The sequence below is a fragment of the Cebus imitator genome, unplaced genomic scaffold, assembly GCF_001604975.1.
Source record: "Cebus imitator isolate Cc_AM_T3 unplaced genomic scaffold, Cebus_imitator-1.0 Scaffold394, whole genome shotgun sequence".
NCBI classification, from domain to species: Eukaryota; Metazoa; Chordata; class Mammalia; order Primates; family Cebidae; genus Cebus; species Cebus imitator.
In genome coordinates this window covers 1,623,961-1,643,186 of record NW_016107709.1, presented here as the reverse complement: position 1 = coordinate 1,643,186, position 19,226 = coordinate 1,623,961, and the positions used below count along the sequence as shown (strand labels likewise).

At 37.2% G+C, this 19,226-nt stretch overlaps 1 protein-coding gene across 2 annotated transcripts in view; it reads right to left on the bottom strand.

Moving 5' to 3' along the window:
* Positions 1-858: 858 nt before the first annotated feature.
* UBQLN1 (ubiquilin 1) overlaps positions 859-19,226 on the bottom strand; it is a 46,323-nt gene continuing 27,955 nt past the window's right edge. Inside the window, exons 5-11 of one of the 2 annotated variants that reach the window (XM_017508552.2) lie at positions 18,967-19,125; positions 18,563-18,797; positions 9,987-10,129; positions 7,166-7,249; positions 5,850-5,965; positions 4,698-4,866; positions 859-2,843 (exon numbers count right to left, since the gene is read on the bottom strand). In XM_017508552.2, coding sequence (XP_017364041.1) covers positions 2,691-2,843; positions 4,698-4,866; positions 5,850-5,965; positions 7,166-7,249; positions 9,987-10,129; positions 18,563-18,797; positions 18,967-19,125 — 1,059 coding nt within the window. In that variant the 3' untranslated portion in view covers positions 859-2,690. The remainder of the gene's footprint in view (positions 2,844-4,697; positions 4,867-5,849; positions 5,966-7,165; positions 7,250-9,986; positions 10,130-18,562; positions 18,798-18,966; positions 19,126-19,226) is intronic. The other variant, XM_017508553.2, reaches the window with a different exon arrangement.

Here is a 19,226-nt window from a genome sequence, read left to right as displayed (position 1 = left end):
AATATGTTTAGTATCAATCTCTTAAGAGAAGTATAATATGCGTATTTCCCTGTATGAATCACATCTTTTTGTTATACATGTGTATGTCATTGCACACACAGCTTAGTTTCACTTTTGTCACCAGCATACTGTTATCCACTGTTATATTTTGTTGTGATATGCCTATTAACATATTAAAAGACTCTTTTCATTATATTTAAACCAACTCTAAAACTCAAGATTCTAAACACACATAGAGACCATGTATCATTTACCTGATTTTTCAATATTTGCTACACTTTGTTTAGGATATCACAAATTTTATAATTGGTAAATAAAATCCCAAAATGATATTTTCACCACTCCATTCTTTAATTTGTACTAAATACTATCATTCAATGAGAACAATTTAAGCCCACAGTATTTTAAACATTCTTTTAGTGCTGATAAGAATTTTAAGTATTTTGAACCCCTTAAGATGTAGATAGTTATCTTTAGACTTAGACCTAAAGATAAATATATTAAAAACAAAAACCATACCACTGCAGCAGCTTAAAGGTAATTTAGAGCTTATCAACCAGTCCAACACACCCTGTAAGCCTCACCACATGTATAATAAAGAAATCATGATGCATAACTCAATGTCAAATAACTAGTCAAGTACCAAGATCAAAAGTAGAGCTCAAGTCACCTACCTTCCCAGTGTGCTCTTTTTATCACACCACAAAAGGCCATGTGTGACATTTAATTGGAAAACTTGAAAAATAAAGAATGTAAAATATGACAAAATCTGGAGTAAATCAACTCCAATAGCCTTTAAAACACATGGTTAGCAAAAGTTAGACATTTTTTTTCTTTCTACAAAAGAGGCAAGACAAATCAAGTGTAAAAGCTAGAGATTTATTGTTATTTTGTGATTAATAAATTGTCAAATTAGTTATGACACTATCCCACACTGAATACCACCATTCACCAGTACAAAAGTTTTAAAATCAGACTGAGGCATAAAGCAGAAAGAGCAAATGCACACAAATACCCTTCTTAACAATCTCCTCTACTCATGCCTCCACCGTAACCTTTGTACATGTTTTCCTCCTGGGGAAAGTGTCAGAACAGTGCATGGACTGATGGGTAACCTGGCCTTTTAACCATTTTTTAATTGCAAGCAACTGACAGAAGTAATGGAATCGACTTGTATTTCCCTTGATTTTATTGGTCTGAATTCATTTTAGGTTACTTTAACATTTTAATTTCCTTTAACTGTACATGAGAGAATATAATCACCTAAGAGAATACTGAATCAGAGCCAGCCAAATGTATTACTGACCCTAAATTATGTTTTAATTGGTCCTAAAGGAATGTACCACCCCAATAATTTGGGAGCTAGAGAACAGAACTTCTTTGGGGAGGGAAGAAAAAGGCTATAAAACAGCCAAATGTACTCAACATCGTTAAAACGGCTCTTTGTTTTTCACCCCTGAATGATACTTCTTTACTACACTATATGCACAGAAATCCTAACAGAATCTTGGTTGCCAGTATTATTTAAGCTGGCCCAATCCAGGATAGATTCCGCTCCCCCCCACCCCATTCCCCTTTCTCTGAGGCTCTGAAAAGCACAATATTTAACTATTTCTTAATAGAACTACCAAAACACTTCAGAAACAATTGGCTCACAACTCATTTTAAATTTGTGTATTGCCTGTGCATGAGAAAACAGATAAACCCAAAAGATAGTTCTATTTTTATATGGTGATTAAAAATAACTGAAACATCAAGACACTTTCAGTGAAAGCAACATTTCAATTACAAATTTTAATGCCTGTTAAACTACCTATGGGAGAAGCTGAAAAGTCCTAGGCAAATTTTGGGGTATACTACAGTGTTCCTTCAGTGTGCACAAAGATTAAGGTAATTTACAGTCAATCTGTGAATGAATGTTGAGACAATGTTACATTATGTTGTCTGTACAATTAAATGTCCTTAAAGAGATAACCAGAATCAACTTTTCTACTATATTTTCAACAAACCTGACTAACCGGCACTTTTGCTGGGAGATGTTTGTCAAAGATGCTGTAAGACTCTATACAATTAGGAAATAACTCAGCTTTAAGAGTATTTTCTTATCTTCACTTTTTTGGTTACAGGTGTTTTGCTCAGATAGCCTATTGCAGTATGTTTCTAGAAATGCAGTCCCAAATGTGCATACTCTATATTGTATACAAATAAAGCAAAATTATCAGTAGTATAAATCTTACAGCATTTTGTTTGCAAAAATGCATGCCAAAGTCACAATAAGCAATATTGTACCACAAATTATAGAGTGCAAATGATTTGCTTCTTTTTAATGCTTTTATTCTACATAAATTACTACCATAGGCTAAGGTTTAAAAAGCAAATAAACTGGACAGATGCAGGACGAAATATGGTCACCCAACTATAAAAGGTGATATTTTTAAAAAATTACAATAAATGCAGAAGTGATGCATGCAGTAGCCTTAAATGAAAAGCACTGATTCCCACTTTTCCAGAAAAGAAAAATACAGAAAAACCCACTCATCTTACTGTACTCCACCTTAAAATGCATCATTTTGGGTTTGTTTATAACAGCACAGAATTCCAAGAGTCAAAATGAAATAAAGCAGGTATTTTAAAGTTTTAAGAGCCGTTATCAAAAATAAATTACATTTTTTCAAGATACAGAAATGCTGCTATGATGGCTGGGAGCCCAGTAACCTTTCAATAGCTGCATTGATATCACCTCCTGTTGCTATTAGAGCTTGCAAGTTTGCTTCACGGTTCAAAAATCCCATTGCACTGAGCTGTTCCAGTTGTTGCTGAAATCTGACTTCTGGATTCTGTAGCTATTAAAGGAAAAAATAATAAGAATCCAACTCTAAAGGAAACCAGTCCATGTCACACCTGACTTTTTAAATTTTTAATTGCCTTTTTAAAATAACATTCGCTGATCTACTGAGCTTTAAAAACACTGCCTGCCTCTTGAAACATATCCAACATATTTAAAAGTCCATTAACACTTTATTTTAAATAGTCTAGTTTATACCCAAATACATGTCAAATAGATCGCAACTCTACATTGGGGAGGAAAAAAGCTTAATAAACATCAACCATTATTTTAGAGTATCACGTACATGCAGAAAAACTTTATACATACAAATAGTTCAGAATTAGATGATTTGTGTAGCTACTGACCAACTGAGTAACTACAGAAGCCAATATCCTCATGCATCAAATTCTAAAGCTTCAATGATTGTTCGAATGAATGTGAGTTTTAACTTCTGCACTGGCCAATTCTTAGAAAAGTGCTTCAGTTTCAGGCCCAAAATTACACTCTTAATTCTGACAATTCAGCAGCATCAAATCTTTTCTTCAGAAATGAAGTTTAAAAAAAAAAAAAACCCACATAAATGACCAATCAGTCCTAGGCCTATTTATTTGGAGGCTTGTAAGTTAACTTCTATAACAATTGATTCTAATAGCCCAAATTCTTTTCTTATTCATGAATATTTACTGAGTACCTACCATGAGCCAGAAACTATGGTTCTGGGTATCAGGAATACAAACATGCATGAGACAGACCCCACCCTGTTTATTATATTAAGGCTTGAAATCAGAAAGCAGGCCGGGCACAGTGGCTCATGCCTGTAATCCCAGCACTTTGGGAGGCCAGGGCAGGTGGTATTGCTTGAGCTCAGGAGTTTGAGACCTACCTAGGCCACATGGCGAAACCCCATCTCTACAAAAAATACAAAAGTGGGAGCCCAGGAGGTGGCGGTTGCAGTGAGCTGTGATTGCATCCAGCCTCAGACTCCGTCAAAAGAGAAAGGGAAAGAAAAAAAAGGAAAAAGGATAGGCAATGAAGGGAAAAGGAAAAGGGAAAAGGGAAGGGGGAAGAGGATGGGAAAAGGGGAAAGGGAAGAGGAAAGGGGAAGGAAAAGAGGAAAGGGGAAGGGGGACAAGGTAAGGGAAAAAGGGAAAAGGGAAAGGGGACAGGGGAAAGGGAAAGGGGAAAGGAAAGAAAAGAAAAAAGAAACCCAGAAAAGAAAACAGAAAGCACCTAACAGACCTTTAAACATTAAGCAATTCAGGGACAACCTAATAAAATAGGTTTGAACTGGCAATCATCTTTATATAATGGCACATTATCAGTAAAGCCAATAAATGTTTATAGATGCAAGCATATTATTAGGGATCCATATTCTTTAGCCATATTTGCGAGATATATACATGCAACACAAACCACCGCAGGAGGTGGTTTGAGGGATGGGGTAAGGTAGTTAGGACTCTTTTCCAGTCAAAAGACTAGAATACAGTTTTCCTGGAGGTACCTGGCATCATCAAGTTTCCATTCCTCCCTCAGAAATTTTTTAAAGCAAAATCTATTTCAAATGATTTTCAAATAGGAACTCCACACACAAAAAAAAGCATTTTTAAAGAAATTACTAAAAATTAAGACTTTAGGTTACAGCCTATCTTTCCTACAACCGTCACAATGTTTCCTTTAGTGTCTCATATAGCACCAAAGCCAACAATTTTTGTAATGCCTGTTTCTTATTCAATATCCTTAAGACTGCATTGTTCATTAATCTAAATACCTAAAAACTACTGCTTTCCTTTTTTCCCTTTTCCTTCTTTTTGGAAATTTCTAAATTTCCAACATTAAGGATTACAAAACTTGAAGGGAAAAGAGCTGATACCTGAGGATTTACTCCAGCAAGAGCCTGTAGCATCTGTTGAATAAACTGCTGATGTCCAGGTTCAGTGGTTCCTGCTGTGGGGCTTGTGTTTTCACTAGGTGCAGCGTTAGAGCCATTGGTTCCTGAAGAGCCTCCAGTGCCTCCTAATGCCCCCAAGCCAGGAGTAAACCTAGAGAAAGAACAAATAGGAAATAACCTAAGGTCTTGCAAAACCAAAGACCAGTCAGTAAATCAGTTACATTTTAATATAATATAAGCTAAGTTATCTTTTTAAAATAAGCCTTTTTGGCCTGCTGCAGTGGCTCATTTTGGGAGACCTACGATCCCAGCAGCCCAGCAATGTGAGATCAGCTTAGGTAACATAGTGAGATCTCATCTCTTCAAAAAATAAAAACCAAATTAGCTGGGTGTGGTGGTGCACACCTGTAGTATCAGTTATTTGGCAGGATGAGGTAAGAAGAGGTAGGCTTGGACCCAGGAGGGGGAGGCTGAAGTAAGCTGAGATTGTGCCACTGCACTCCAGTCTGGGCAACAGAGTAAGACTCTGTCTTATGAATTTAAAATATAATAATTATTTTAAAAATAATCATTTTTAACTTTAAAAACCCTGACTTAAAAACAATCATAGCCAGGCACTGTGTCCCAGCTACTGGGGAGGCTAAGGTGAGAGGATCGCCTGAGCCTAGTTCAAGTTCAGCCAGGGTAAAACAGCAAAAGCCCATCTCTTAAAAAAAAAAAAAAAGCCAGATGCTGTGGCTCATGCCTGTAATCCCACTTTGGGAGGCCGTGGCTCCTGGAGCCCAGGAGTTTGAGACCATCCTGGGCAACATGATAAAACCCTGTCTCTAAAAACAACAACAACTGTGTGTGTGTGTGCGCGCGCGTGTGTGTGTGCATGTGTTAGCTGGGTGTGATGATGTGCACCTGCAGGGAAGCTGGGTGAGAGAATCCCTAGAGCCTGGGAAGTTGAGGCTGCAGTGAGCCACAATTGCACCACCACACTCACAGCCTAGGCGACTGGGCTAGACCCTGTCTCAAAAAACAACAACCACAACAACAAAAACCACAAGGCAGGCAGCATAATACTAAATCTGAAATTCTCAGAGAAAGTAACCATTATGCACTTTCATTATCTTCCCCAAATAAGCTTACCCTGGAATGAGGCCCGGGGCTTCCGTTGCTAACGTCTGTAAACCCTGCTGAATCTGTAACAAGGCCTGCATTGCTCTCGGGTTTGACATTGCTGATAGCGTATCAGGATTCTGCATCTAAGAAAGAAAGAAAACTAGTGGTTACAAAGGAATTAAAATCAGTGAAAGTAAGTTTTAAAATCTTTGTTATGCTTCCGGAGAAAATCTAAAACCTTACTCCTGGACACTGGTATTTCATAATTTCTTTCCCAAAATAAACACAAGTGTCTCCTCTTTGACAGCAAACCTAGTATGTGAATCATTACTTGACCTCCTCCTAAGTCCATCATGAAAGCCATTTTCATAATGGAAGACAATCAGGAGCTACTCTGGAAGCCACAACTATTCCCCTTCTCCAACAGAAAATAAAGTGTTATTTCTAAAAGACAACCTCCAAATGCACAATTCTTACAACATGGTAATATGGTGAAAGCCACATACTCCACCTAACCAAGTGTTACCTGTTGCTGATGTAACAATTTTACCAGTAAGGTACACTCTAAAACAATAGTTCCAAATTTGACATTAATACATGTATCCTGAATTTAGCTTTACTACTTCCAATTATACACCACCTGACTAACCAAAGATAGGCTTACATCATTACAATAGATCAAGGACACCAACTAACCTTGGAAAATAGTTTACAGGCCTGAGAGTCACTGCATAATATATAAAGCCCCAGAACTACCAGTTTCAAAACACCAAGACTGACTTCTCTTTTATCGTTTTAAATAATAAAATACCATGGCCAATCTCAAGTACTTGTTTATAATATAACCTTCCTTATATGACAACACTGACCATTTTAATCTTACTAATCCTGAGTTTAAGGAAATGAGATCTACCCCTGGGGGAAAAAAAAGCATTCTATTAATTTGGAAGAAAACAATCTATAAAATAGAATAGGGTAGCTCTTTCCTGCTACTCAGAATTAGTTAAACCATAAAGCATAACATGACACAAGGAAGCACTTCAAAGTTAGTACAGTGAAAGGAAATGGTTTATGGTATTAACAAAGCATTCAAAATCCTAGGTCCTCAAAAGCAAAAACAAAATGGTTCTTTCCTCAGAATTTATGTTTGAGAAACATAAGCAAAAGGTCAGCAGTGAAATGGGACTCTGTTAAGATCAAGCTGAATTCTCTACGAATTGACAGCATTATCAGTCTCTATTCTATGTTTTGCTATCAGCCAGAGAAGAGCAAGGAAAATGTTCATCATCAAATTTTTTCAAGCAAATCATTACCCAAGATAGCTAACATCTTGTCTTACTCACTTGTTGGAGGAAAGTTGGGAGCTGTTGTCTCATTTGTTCTTGAAGCTGAGGATTTCCAGCAAATAGGGGATTATTCAGCATCATCTATGGGGCAAGTGTTCAAACAATTTTTACTGGAAATATCTGAAACAAGTAATGTACCTTGTTTTATTCTATCTTCCTCCAAGTGCCTAAACTGGCACTTAAAAGGGAGGAAGGTAGAACATAAATAAAAAAGGAAAAGGGAAGATACTGTCCACAAGAGGGATCTCCAGAACAACAAAAACAAAAACGAGGCATCTTCTCTCTCAATGAGAATGGTGGTTATGGTAATGACATGCAATATCCTAAAAAATAAAAGCAATCATTTTCTTAGGCTTTTCCTTGAACAAAGGTGAATACTTGCCATTGAAAGAAAAATGGGAGTAACTGACATTCATGAAGACATATTTTCTACTACACTGACAGAATAAACATAAACATCAATACATGAAACTATATAACATGGCTTGCTTAGAAACCTCGACACGCAAGTGGCAGGCACGAGAAAATCCAGATCTGAAAAGGACCACTACATCTACCTGCCTACTACAAAACAGCTAATATTAGGTCCAAAAAAATAACACCGCAAAACAGCAACCAACTTGCCAGAGAAATGGAGCTGCTAGGTGAAAATCAGCCAGGCCTAGCACCAACAGTCCTCTGGGGAAAGTATTAAAATAATTTAAGACCTAAAAGATGTAAATCCATTTGAGAACACCAAGATTAGCATCTGGATTTCACCTCACTACCGCCAGAGATGAGAAAAGTGGCATCTCCTAACCTTCAAATAAATGTTAAGAATTTAAAAATCAGGATCAGTATTAGTATGATGTCATATACCTGAAAATAAGATTAAAATACACAATCAGCATAACCAGAAACAAACAAATTCTCATAGCTTCAAAAGACACATTTTGTATCATTTTCCCCAGAGTAAAAAATCAACTCGAAAGGATTTACTGATAACCTATTTACCTATCCAAAGTCTGGGGGAGGAAATGATCCTCACCCTCAAGTAGTTAACTGTATTTAAGAGCAGTGTAAATGCTGGTAGAGAAAAATTTGCCCCAATTCTTGCAAAGTGGATCTTTTAGTTAATTTTAATATAATGACCAAAGCAGAAGTCAGACAGCCTTGCAGGAACATACATATTTATTTCAAAATGACCAATAAGTTCACAGTAAGTAATACCTGCTTAAGGTCAACAAACCTGCTTCTTTAGTGGTTCCAGTCAAATACTTCTTTATTACAACATATTAACAAGGTTATCAGACATATCATTTGGGATTTACTTCATTCAATCTTAAAAAATGATGTCATCTTAAATGTATTCATTCGCAGATGATCATCTCATTTCATTAGGATATTTCTTATAACTTACCTGAGTGCTTATACCACAAGTTTACACTCCAGACTCTTTGTAAATATTTAAAAATCAAAATAGAAAAACCACACATTTTAATCTGTTGATAACAAGAACATTGTAATAGTTTCTAAATTATGTGTAATAAGACATGCCAATCTAGTATTAGCAGCATTTTGCTTTAGAGTAAAAAAGAGTATGTGAGTGCTCAAGTCACTTTACTAGTGTAATATTATTAAAAATTGCTAGGCATGTGCTTGTTAAAGTCAAATTTTAAAAGTAAGATGCACATTCAGTATTAGACAAATACACACTTAAAATGGCTATTACAGTAAACTAAGCCATTAACAACTCAGTCTGATAAGTTTCATATGAATAAATCAATTTTCCATAAAATGTACCTCCAATATACAATATCAAAGACGCAAAAATTCTTCTTAAAATGTATTATTTCCAATTCCACAAATTTGGTGAGTGCCTAAGTTATTACTGAGAATTATACATCAAAGATACTTGAATCAATATACTTCTAGAATTTAGAAAATAAAAACCATTCATTTGACTTATAACTTTACAAATTTAAGGAATGGGATTAACTACAAAGTGTTTCAAATTCCTGACACACTACAGAAGCTGTTTCTAATAAACAGCAAATATAAACTACAGATGATCAAGGTTTATTCCATTCTCCGCGGTTTTTTAAGCCCTATGGTATGGGAACCTAGACAGTACCTAGGGAACTTGAGGGGGAAGGGGTTATCAGATGCAATTATATCAAAATCTCTAAGGATGGGAACCAAGCATCAGCACTGTCTGTAAAGCTTTCCAAGTGTTCCTGAATGTTCAGCGAGCTTTGAGATCCCCTAATTTTCTTAGTTGTAGGCTCTTCAGAAACAAATTAGAAAAAGGAATACATTAATAAGGGATAGGTACACTATCTTCAGCAGGGGAATCAATAGTTGAAAGAATGAGAACATTGTTCTGACAAATTCTCATCTTTACTAAATGACTTCATGCTATTTTACAACTGTCATTTTGAGCATGACTATTATAATCTTAGTGATCTACTAAATAAAACTATTTCAAATGTATTAACACTGCTCTTACTTGCTTTCAAGATTAACATTTCATTAAGTAGTGTATCTTCAAAAGAGAGGGCATTACAGAACTTTGTACTTGTCTCCTAACTCAGCATATGTAGAAACAAAGTAAATCTACACTTCTTTCTAGTCAATGAATGGCAGAGATAAAGTTGTTTTAATTACATATGAAGTATGTAATTACTGCAAAGAAACACATGGTCTAAAAAATTGGAGACACAGTCTACTTACTTTTCTAGTACATTAAGATATCATATACAACACAAATGTGCCAAAATCACAATTACTAGATTAGGTTCACATTGCACAGTCCTTTTCGATGCAAATACAAACTCACCTGTGCAGCAAGGTCAGGATTCTGACTTAGTGACTGCATCATGCTTCTCATGTAGGGGGCAGACAACATGTTTTGCATAAGTTGTGGGTTTTCAGTTATTTGTTGCAGCAAGCTCTGCATTCCTGGAGTGTTGAACATACTAGCTGAAAGTTTGTTTTTAAAAAAAAAAAAAAAAAGACATATTAAAGAAAAATACTTAAACAAAAGTTAAAGCTTTAAAATACAATATGCACTGTATTTAATTTTACCAAGTACAAATGATTATATATATTAAGTATCAACTGAACTATGAAAGAACTTTAAAAGACCTCTAAAAGGACATGCCCAACATATACCAGTAAAAGAAGATTTACAAGTTTAAACATTCTGGTTGCATTTACGGTAAAATCTTGTCTCATGAAGGGCTAGCTTCTGAAGTCAACTTTAGGCAAAAATTAGATATGGTCAAAATTACTGCTGAAAAATTCCATAAAGTAAAAAAGACTGAGCCAACTTTTTCTCCAGGACTGCAAAAGATTAATTAGAATCATATTTCACACTCAATATCGCTCAGCCTTATAAAAGAAGGAAGCCTTCACGCCCAAGGGAACAAAATATGTAACGCCTCCACCCATTTTCACTGAGTACGGGCACTCACTAAGTAAAATGGTAGGCACATTTAACATTTGAAACCATAGAGCACAGCGACTCAAAGCAGTATGAGGAGCCTGATTACCTGGGTTCAAATCTAACCTAACCATGTGATCTTGGGCCAGTTATTTAGCATCTTCATATTTCAGGTTCCCCATCTGTAAAATGAAGAAAGCAGTATCTACTTCATAGGGTGACTATAAGAAACTGATGTATAAAGCACTTGTTATGATTATTGTTTTTCCTTTTTATGTCAAGGGCTACAGCTGAATTTATGTGAATTCCATATATGATGACAACTGTATATTTAGGCAAATTTTCTTTAAAACTAAGTTAATTTGCTTGACTTACACCTAGATTTTCAACTGCCAACTAGATACACTCAAACTGAAATATATTCTCAAACTTACTATGCCAAGTCAACTCACTAGGTTTTTCATCTCCCTTCTGCTCTTCCATCCAGTGTAGTTGTATCAGGCTTAAGACATCTGACTCTTGGCCGGGAGCAGTGGCTCACACCTGTAATCCCAGCACATTGGAAGGCCAAGGAGGTGGATCACCTGAGGTCAGGAGTTCAAGACCAGCCTGACCAATATGGCAAAACTTCATCTCTACTAAAACTACAAAAAATTAGCCAAGTGTGGTGGTGGGCACCTATAATCCCAGCTACTTGGGAGGCTGAGGCAGGAAAATCGCTTGAACCCAGGAGGCGGAAGGTTGCAGTGATGCGGAGGTTGCAGTGAGCTGAGATTGCACCTTCGTGCTCCATCCTGGGCAACAAGAGCAAACTCCGTCACACACACACACACACACAAAAAAAAAAAGATTCTTCTCACTTTTCTACTTTAATACTACTATTTTTAATAGTTCTTGTTTTTCCTATTTTCTCATGTTGTAAAAGCTTAATTTAGTGTTTTTCACATCCTAGAGCCCAACCTTGGAGATACCATGGGTTTGGTTCCAGAGCAGTGTGCAAGTCACACACATTTTTTGGTTTCCCAGAGCATACAAAAGTTGTTTACATGATACTATGGTCTATTAAGTATGCCACAGCCTTCCAAAACACTCTGCACATAAACTTAAAAATACTTTATTGCCCAAAGTTGCTAACAGTGAGGCAGCTGGTGGTTGCTAAAGGTTGGAGTGGCTATGGCAATTTCTTAAAATAAGACAACAATGAACTTTGCCACATCAGGAAAACTTTGCTCCACTCAATGCTGTTTGATTGCATTTACCACAGTAGAACTTCCAAAACTGAAGTCAACCCTCTCAAACCCTGCCACTGCTTTATCAACTAAGATTATATAACATTCTAAATTCTTTGCTGTTATTTCAACAATGTTCACAGCATCTTCACTTAGAATAGACTCTATCTCAAGAAACCACTCTTTGCTCATCTACAAGAAGCAACTCCTCATCTATTCAAGTTTTTTCCTGACATTGTAGCAATGCAGTGTTCAGGCTCCACCTCTTTGTTTTTTTTTTTTTTTAATTGAGATGGAGTCTCATTTTTGTCACCCAGGCTGGAGTGAGGACAGTGGCATGAACATAGCTCACTGCTGCCTCCAATTCCTAGGCTCAAGGGATCCTCCTGTCTGTGCCACCCAAAAGTACTGGGATTACAGATATGAGCCAACATGCCTAGCAGGCTCCACTTTACATTCTAGTTCTCTTGCTATTTCCACCACTTCTACAGTTTCTTCCTCCATAGAAGTCTTGAACCACTCAAAGGCATCCATGAGGGATAAAATAAACTTCCAAACTCCTGTTCATGTTGACATTTTCACATCCTCTCCATGAATTAGGAATGTTCTTAATGACATTGAGAATGGTGAATCTTTTCTAGAAGGTTTTCAATATACTTTGCCCAAATCCATTAGAGGACTCACTATCTAAGGCAGCTATAGCCTTATGAAATGTATTTCTTAAAGAACACTTGAAAGTTGAAATTGCTCTTTGATCCATGGGCTGCGTGCGGAATGAATGTTGTGTTAGCAGGCACAAACATTAATCTCCTTGTACATCTCCATCAAAGCTCTTGGGTGACTACATGCACTGTCAATGAGCAGTAGTATTTTGAAAAAAATCTTTTCCTAAGCAGCATGTCTCACCAGTGGACTTAAAACATTCAGTAAAACATGCTGTAAATAGATGTGCTGTCATCCTGGTTTATTTCCCCCCGTATGTTTAGAGCACAGACAGAATAGATCTAGCATAATTTTTAAGGCCCTAGGATTGTTGGAATAATAATGAGGACTGGCTTCAACTTAGTCACCAGATGCATTAGCCCCTAACAGAGTCAGCCTTTCCTTTGAAGCGCTGAAGCTAACAACTAACTTCATTCTAGAAATAAAAATTCTAGGTGATATCTTCCTCCAATAGAAGGCTGTTTTTCACCTACATTAAAAATTGGTTGTTTAGTGTAGCCACCTTCTTCAATGATCTTCCTCGATGATCTAGATAACTTGCTGCCTCACCTTGGACTTTTATGTTATAAAGATAGCTTCCTTCCCTAAACCTAAGCTGGTCAACCTCAGCTAGTTTTCAACTTTACTGCTGCAGATTCCTTACCTCAGAGCATTCATAGCATTAAAGGGAGTTAGGGTACTGCTCTGGATTAGGCTTTGGCTTATGGAAACGGTGCGGCTGGTTTGATCGTCTATCCAGATCACTACAACTTTCCCCGTATCAACAATAAGATTGTTTCACTTTCTCATCATTCATGCCTTCACTGGAGTAGCATTTATAATTTTCTTCAAGAACTTTTCCTTTGCATTCACAAATTGGCTGTTCGGTCCAAGAGGCCTAGCTTTTGGCCTATCATAGTTTCTGATATGCCTCCCTCACTAAACTTAACCATTTCTAGCTTTTGATTTAAAGTGAGAGATTCTTTTACTTGAATACTTAAAGGCCACTGGAGTTACTAACTGACCCAATTTCAATGTTATATCTCAGAGAAGAGGGAGACCCAAGGAATGTAAGAGAGACAAGTGGACTAGCCAGTCAGTTGAACAGTCAGAACACACACATTTAATGATTAAGTTCAACAGGTACAAGGTGGTTCCTATACACAATTACTAAAGTAACAGCAAAGATCACTGATCACAGAATCACCATAACAGAATAATAATGAAAAAGACTGAACTATTGCGAGAATAATCAAAATGTGACAAAGACAGGAAGTGGGCACATGCTATTGGAAAAATGATACCAACAGACTTGCTCAATGCAAGGCCATCACAAACCTTCAAACTGTAAAAATCACACTATCTGTAAAGCGCAACAAAATGAGGTATGTCTGTATTCTAAGACAGGTTGGTAAACTACAGCCTGCAGGACAAATCTGGCCCACAACATGTTTCTGCTCAGCCAATGAGTTAAAAATTGCTTTTAAGTTTCAAGGCCAGGCGTGGTGGTTCAAACCTGTAATCCCAGCACTTTGGGAGGCTGAGGCAGGTAGATCATTTGAGGTCAGGAGTTCAAGACCAGCCTGGCCAACATGGTGAAACCCCACCTCTAATAAAAATACAAACATTAGCTGGGCTTGGTGGTGTACACCTGTAATCCCAGTTACTGGGGAGGCTGAGAAGGGAGAATCATTTGAACCCAGGAGACAGAGGTTACAGTGAGTCAAGATCACACCACTGCACTCCAGCCTGGGCAACAGACTCTGTCTCAAACAAAGCAAAACAATTTTTGGTTGGTGCAGTGCCTCACACCTGCAATCCCAGCACTTTGGGAGGCCGAGGCAGGCAGATCACCCAAGGTTGGGAGTTCAAGACCAGCCTGGACAACAATATGGTGAAATACTGTCTCTACTAAGAAAAAATACAAAACAAATTATCCAGGTGTGGTGGTGGGTGCCTGTAACCCCAGCTACTTGGGAGACTGAGGCACGAAAATTGCTGGAACCTGGGAGGTGGAGGCTGCAGTGAGCCAAGATCACATAACTGCACTCCAGCCTGGGTGACAGATTGAGACTAGGTCTTTTAAAAAAAATGCTCTTATACTTTTATTTTTAAATGGTTAAGGGGAAAAAAATCAAAGATAAATATTTTTTGAACTGTGAAAACTATCTGAAATTCAGATTTCAGTGTCCATTAATACCATTTTATTGGAACAGTCATTCTCACTTATTATCTATGGGTGTTCTGTACTTTTACAAAAGCAGTATTTGCAACAGAGACTATCTATGGTATAGCCACTCCTGCATCCTGTTATTTGTTCTGAGACAGGGTCTCACTCCGTCTCCCAGGCTGGAATGCAGTGGCGCCATCACAGCTCACTGCATCCTCAACCTCCCTAAGCGCAGGTAATCCTCCCATCTCAGCTTCCCAAGTAGCTGTGCTACAGCTGCATACCATGCCTGGCTATTTTTCGTCTTATTTGTAGAGACGAGGTTTTACCATGTTGCTGAGGCTGGTCCCAAACTCCTGGACTCAAGCAATCACCCACCTTAGCCTCCCAAACTGCTGGGATAACAAGTGTGAGCCACCATGCCACACCTGGCCTCCTTCATACTGTTGTTCAGTATACTACTACAAAACACAGTGAATCAGTTATACTCATGCAACACAAAATCACTGCAGCATTAAAAAAAATAACCAGTTAATACCAATCATGCCAAAACAAGCAAAAAGGAAGAAGGGGAGTTACAAATGTCAGGTTTTTAAGCACAGTGGAATATATTTTATTAAATGAGATGGCAAAATTTGTGTTTCCTATGCAATGACACTAAAAGAATACAACATATAAGCACTGCCAGACCAACCACTCATCACAATACTCCTCACAGAAAAACAATGGTCAGAAAAAATACCCAATTTAAAATTAAGTATCTCATCATAGCCACTTTTTCACAAAAAATAAAAATGAAAATAAGACTACAGCCAAAGTTAAGTTTCCAAGTGGCTTGTTAGCCAGAGAAAGCCAAGTACCAGTGGTGACTAATTTAATAGTTAATTATATCTTGACTGCAGTAACCAAATGTGTCCAGAGAAAATAAACTTGCTGAAGTCTACTAAGCTCTCAGGAAGAATCGTTTTCCTCAGAGTAAGGATATCAATATTCAATTTAAAAACAACGCAAATGATTTTGAGTGCTGTTTTATACTTCTTGATAAGCCAAAAGATGTTACTGATACTACTCAGTTGTGTGAGGAGTCAATGCTAAGTCTGAAGTGACTGAAAAATTAGCCTCTATAAATAATAGTCTGAATGGAACAACCAGGGCGAGACTATTTTCAAAGAAGTTGAGAAGTAAGAATCTGGTACAACTTGAAGTAGAATCTGCTAAGATGTGTTACATCTCATGGCAGCAAAAATGTGCAGAATTAAAAGGATTTAGTTGGATACATTTTCAAAGCATATAAAAATGAAAGGTATTTAAAGACTATAGTTATTCACTGTCTTATTCATCAGTAGGTACTCTGGAAAATATTTTTATCTATCATGTTACTGAACCAGGAGTATTAATGAGAAGCATTGTTCACTCCTGTGAACTTAACTATAGTCAACTTCATGAATTTTCATTAACAATAGCTCAATATTCTGACATGTCTAACCACACAGAAGGTTGATGGTGGCTTAGCAGAGGTAGCATTGCATTATTTTATTAGCTCATGCCAAAGAGTTAAATGTTGGTGTGTGATCACCAAATTTTTATGTGTGATCATACTATAATAAAGTCACTTTGACAACTGAAATTATTTGACTCACAAGCAATGTCAAGCTGCTTTACATACTTCCTGTACTGTCAAAAAAAAGAATCATAAGAAACAAGACCTCCATTCCCACAAATTTGCAGGTTTACTTTTGAGCTCATACTACTAGCAACATGTTTTCAGACCTCAATGCAAGTGCAAAGGCAATTCATATTTCAAAACTGACTTAACTGTGCAACTGAGGAGCTACTAAACCTCCACTCTGATTAATCTGAATGTAACGGCATGCTAAAAACTCTATAAATGCCTTCCAAACTGATGAAAATGTTATTAAAATAAAATCAAATGCTTTTGGAATGAGTACGAATTTTGAATAAAGTCAGTCAAGTCTCATTACCTACCCGTATTAACAGATGAACTTTGCAATTTTTGTAAACAGAACACTGAACCCCAATTAAGCAAAATGTTATCCCCCCTCACCAAAGTCACATTCCTCTTATCAGTAGATATGAGGAAAATACTGTATTACCAAATTTTTTATTTTGTCAATTTAAAAATGTGTGAAAATTTGTCTTTTGATGTAATTTTCTCCATTTTGCCTCTTGGCCAGCAACGTCTAAAGTATTATCTGACCCTTCACATAAAAAATCTGTCAATTCCTGCTCTAACACTTCATTACATTCTAGAGTAAGTGCTTACAGGACCAAAGAAGAGTCAAGAATTTCATCTTTACATATATATGTGTGCATATATGTATCAAATGTCACAGCTGAGTAAGAATCAATACTGTACAAATACGCTGGCAATATGATAGGCCAGCAGAGTAAGTTCATGCTTGCTATTTCTTGTTTCCCCTTGATGGAAATATTAACATGAAATGTTACAGTATCAAACCATTAAATTAAACATCTGAGTAAAAGGTTGCAAAACTGATTTTTGGTTTTTTAGACATAAGTTATTACTGTAGGCAACCATGGTAAGGGGAAAGAAAACAATAGCTTAACTAGTTAAGAAATATGATTAAATCTTTGCCTGCTCTATATCCTCTAAAGTAAGAACGATGCAACCCTCTCAAAAGATTGTTAGTAAGTATCAAGGATTAAGTAGAATACAGAATATTTTTATTGATTTAAAAATGGTATTCCTTCAGTTTTTACAAAACCTATATTATATGCATAAACCACAAAATATCCATTGTATTCTAAAAAGAATATGTAACTGTGATCATTAATTACTCTTCTCATTCTGATTCTTCTTTCAGCACTGAATTTTTAAAAATTCTTCATCCAGCATCTCATCTTTCCACTTCCTCTGCCAAAGTACAGGAATCTTTTAAAACATATCCAGTCTATCTCATCTTAGGGAAGTAAGTGCTCCCACGCCTCCATTTCCTCCTACTTATATGCCAAGTATTAGGACTAAAACTGTCACTGTGGCTAATGATCTTGGACTTAATTCACAAAACACTGACGTGTGGTATCTGAATAGCTGAAAGGAAGACATCTATTTACTGAGTCCAATCTACAGAAGAGTGGACAAAAGTAAATTTCTAACCTGTTCACACATGAGAATCTGCTTTACACAAACACAGAGCTTAACCCCACTATGAAAGATTCGGCTCCACAAAGTCTGAGGGAAAGATCTGGGACTTGATTTTTAATATACCTGGCAGGTGCTCTGATGCAGCCAGTTTAGCCTTGACCTCAAGACTGGTGTTTGACAATCTACTGATCTAAAATAAAAAACCAGGCTAAAGCCAGCAAACATGTATTCTGAAAACAACTTCACGGGTAACTAGGTGTTCTCCTTACATTTAAAGCTTCCTTTAAAAACCAAAATGTGACCAGGTGTAGTGGCTCACGCCTGTAATCCCAACAGTTTCGGAGGCTGAGGCAGGTGGATCACCTGAGGTCAAGAGTTCAAGACCAGCCTGACCAACAAGGATAAACCCCATCTCTACTTAAAATACAAAATTAGCCAGGCACGGTGGCACATGCCTGTAATCCCAGCTACTTGGAAGGCTGAGGCAGGAGAATTGCGTGAACCTGGGAGGTGGAGGTTGCAGTAAGCCCAGATTATGCCACTGCACTCCAGCCTGGGCAACAAGAGCAGAATTCTGTCTCAAAACAACAACAACAAAATGCAACGTGAAAAGACAGTATAAAAGGTACTCACCATACTCACCATACATACACAAAAAAGCACAAAGAAAAGAGTATAATCAATGTTTTAATTATGTAAGTGAGGACAACAAAGAAAAAAGTCTGAGTTGTTATAAGCATACCTCCTACTCCAGGTACCAAATTTGGCACAGTAGTACTCTGCCCGGCAGTGCCACTGGCAGCACTACCAGTAGTGCCACCCACAGTGCTGACGGTGCCACTGGAAGCTGATGAACTCTGGGAAGTCTGTGGAGCCCATGGATTGGGTAGTGGATCTCTGTTTTCTGTACGGGAAGGTTGACTACCTTCACCTGAAGATGTATTGCTCACCAAGGAAGCAAATGGATTACCACCAAACTATAATAGAAGACACAGAAATCACAAAGAATGAGCTTTTAAGTCATATATGAAACTTTTTAAAAACTGAAAACCACATTCCTCATATAAAAGCTACCCTGAATCACACATATATTTGTGTTAAAATAGAAGCTACTCCTCGGCCTGAACCTTAGAGCCAGTGGATCACCTGCTCTTGTGCAGCACTCAGCATTGGTTCCTGAATATCTGTGTACATGCGCCTTAAAGCATTATATCCCCCTGGAATACTTTCTAGGTTGCTCAAGGCTCGGTCCTGGTTTCTCATCATTTCCTGCATCATTGCTGGATTCCTGGCAAGTTCCAACGTCTAAGAAAAAGATTTCCAAAAAAAAGAAAAAAAAAGCATTGAAATACACATGAATTACTTTTAACTATTAACTGCCATTAAACAAAGTTTATGGGAGGCCA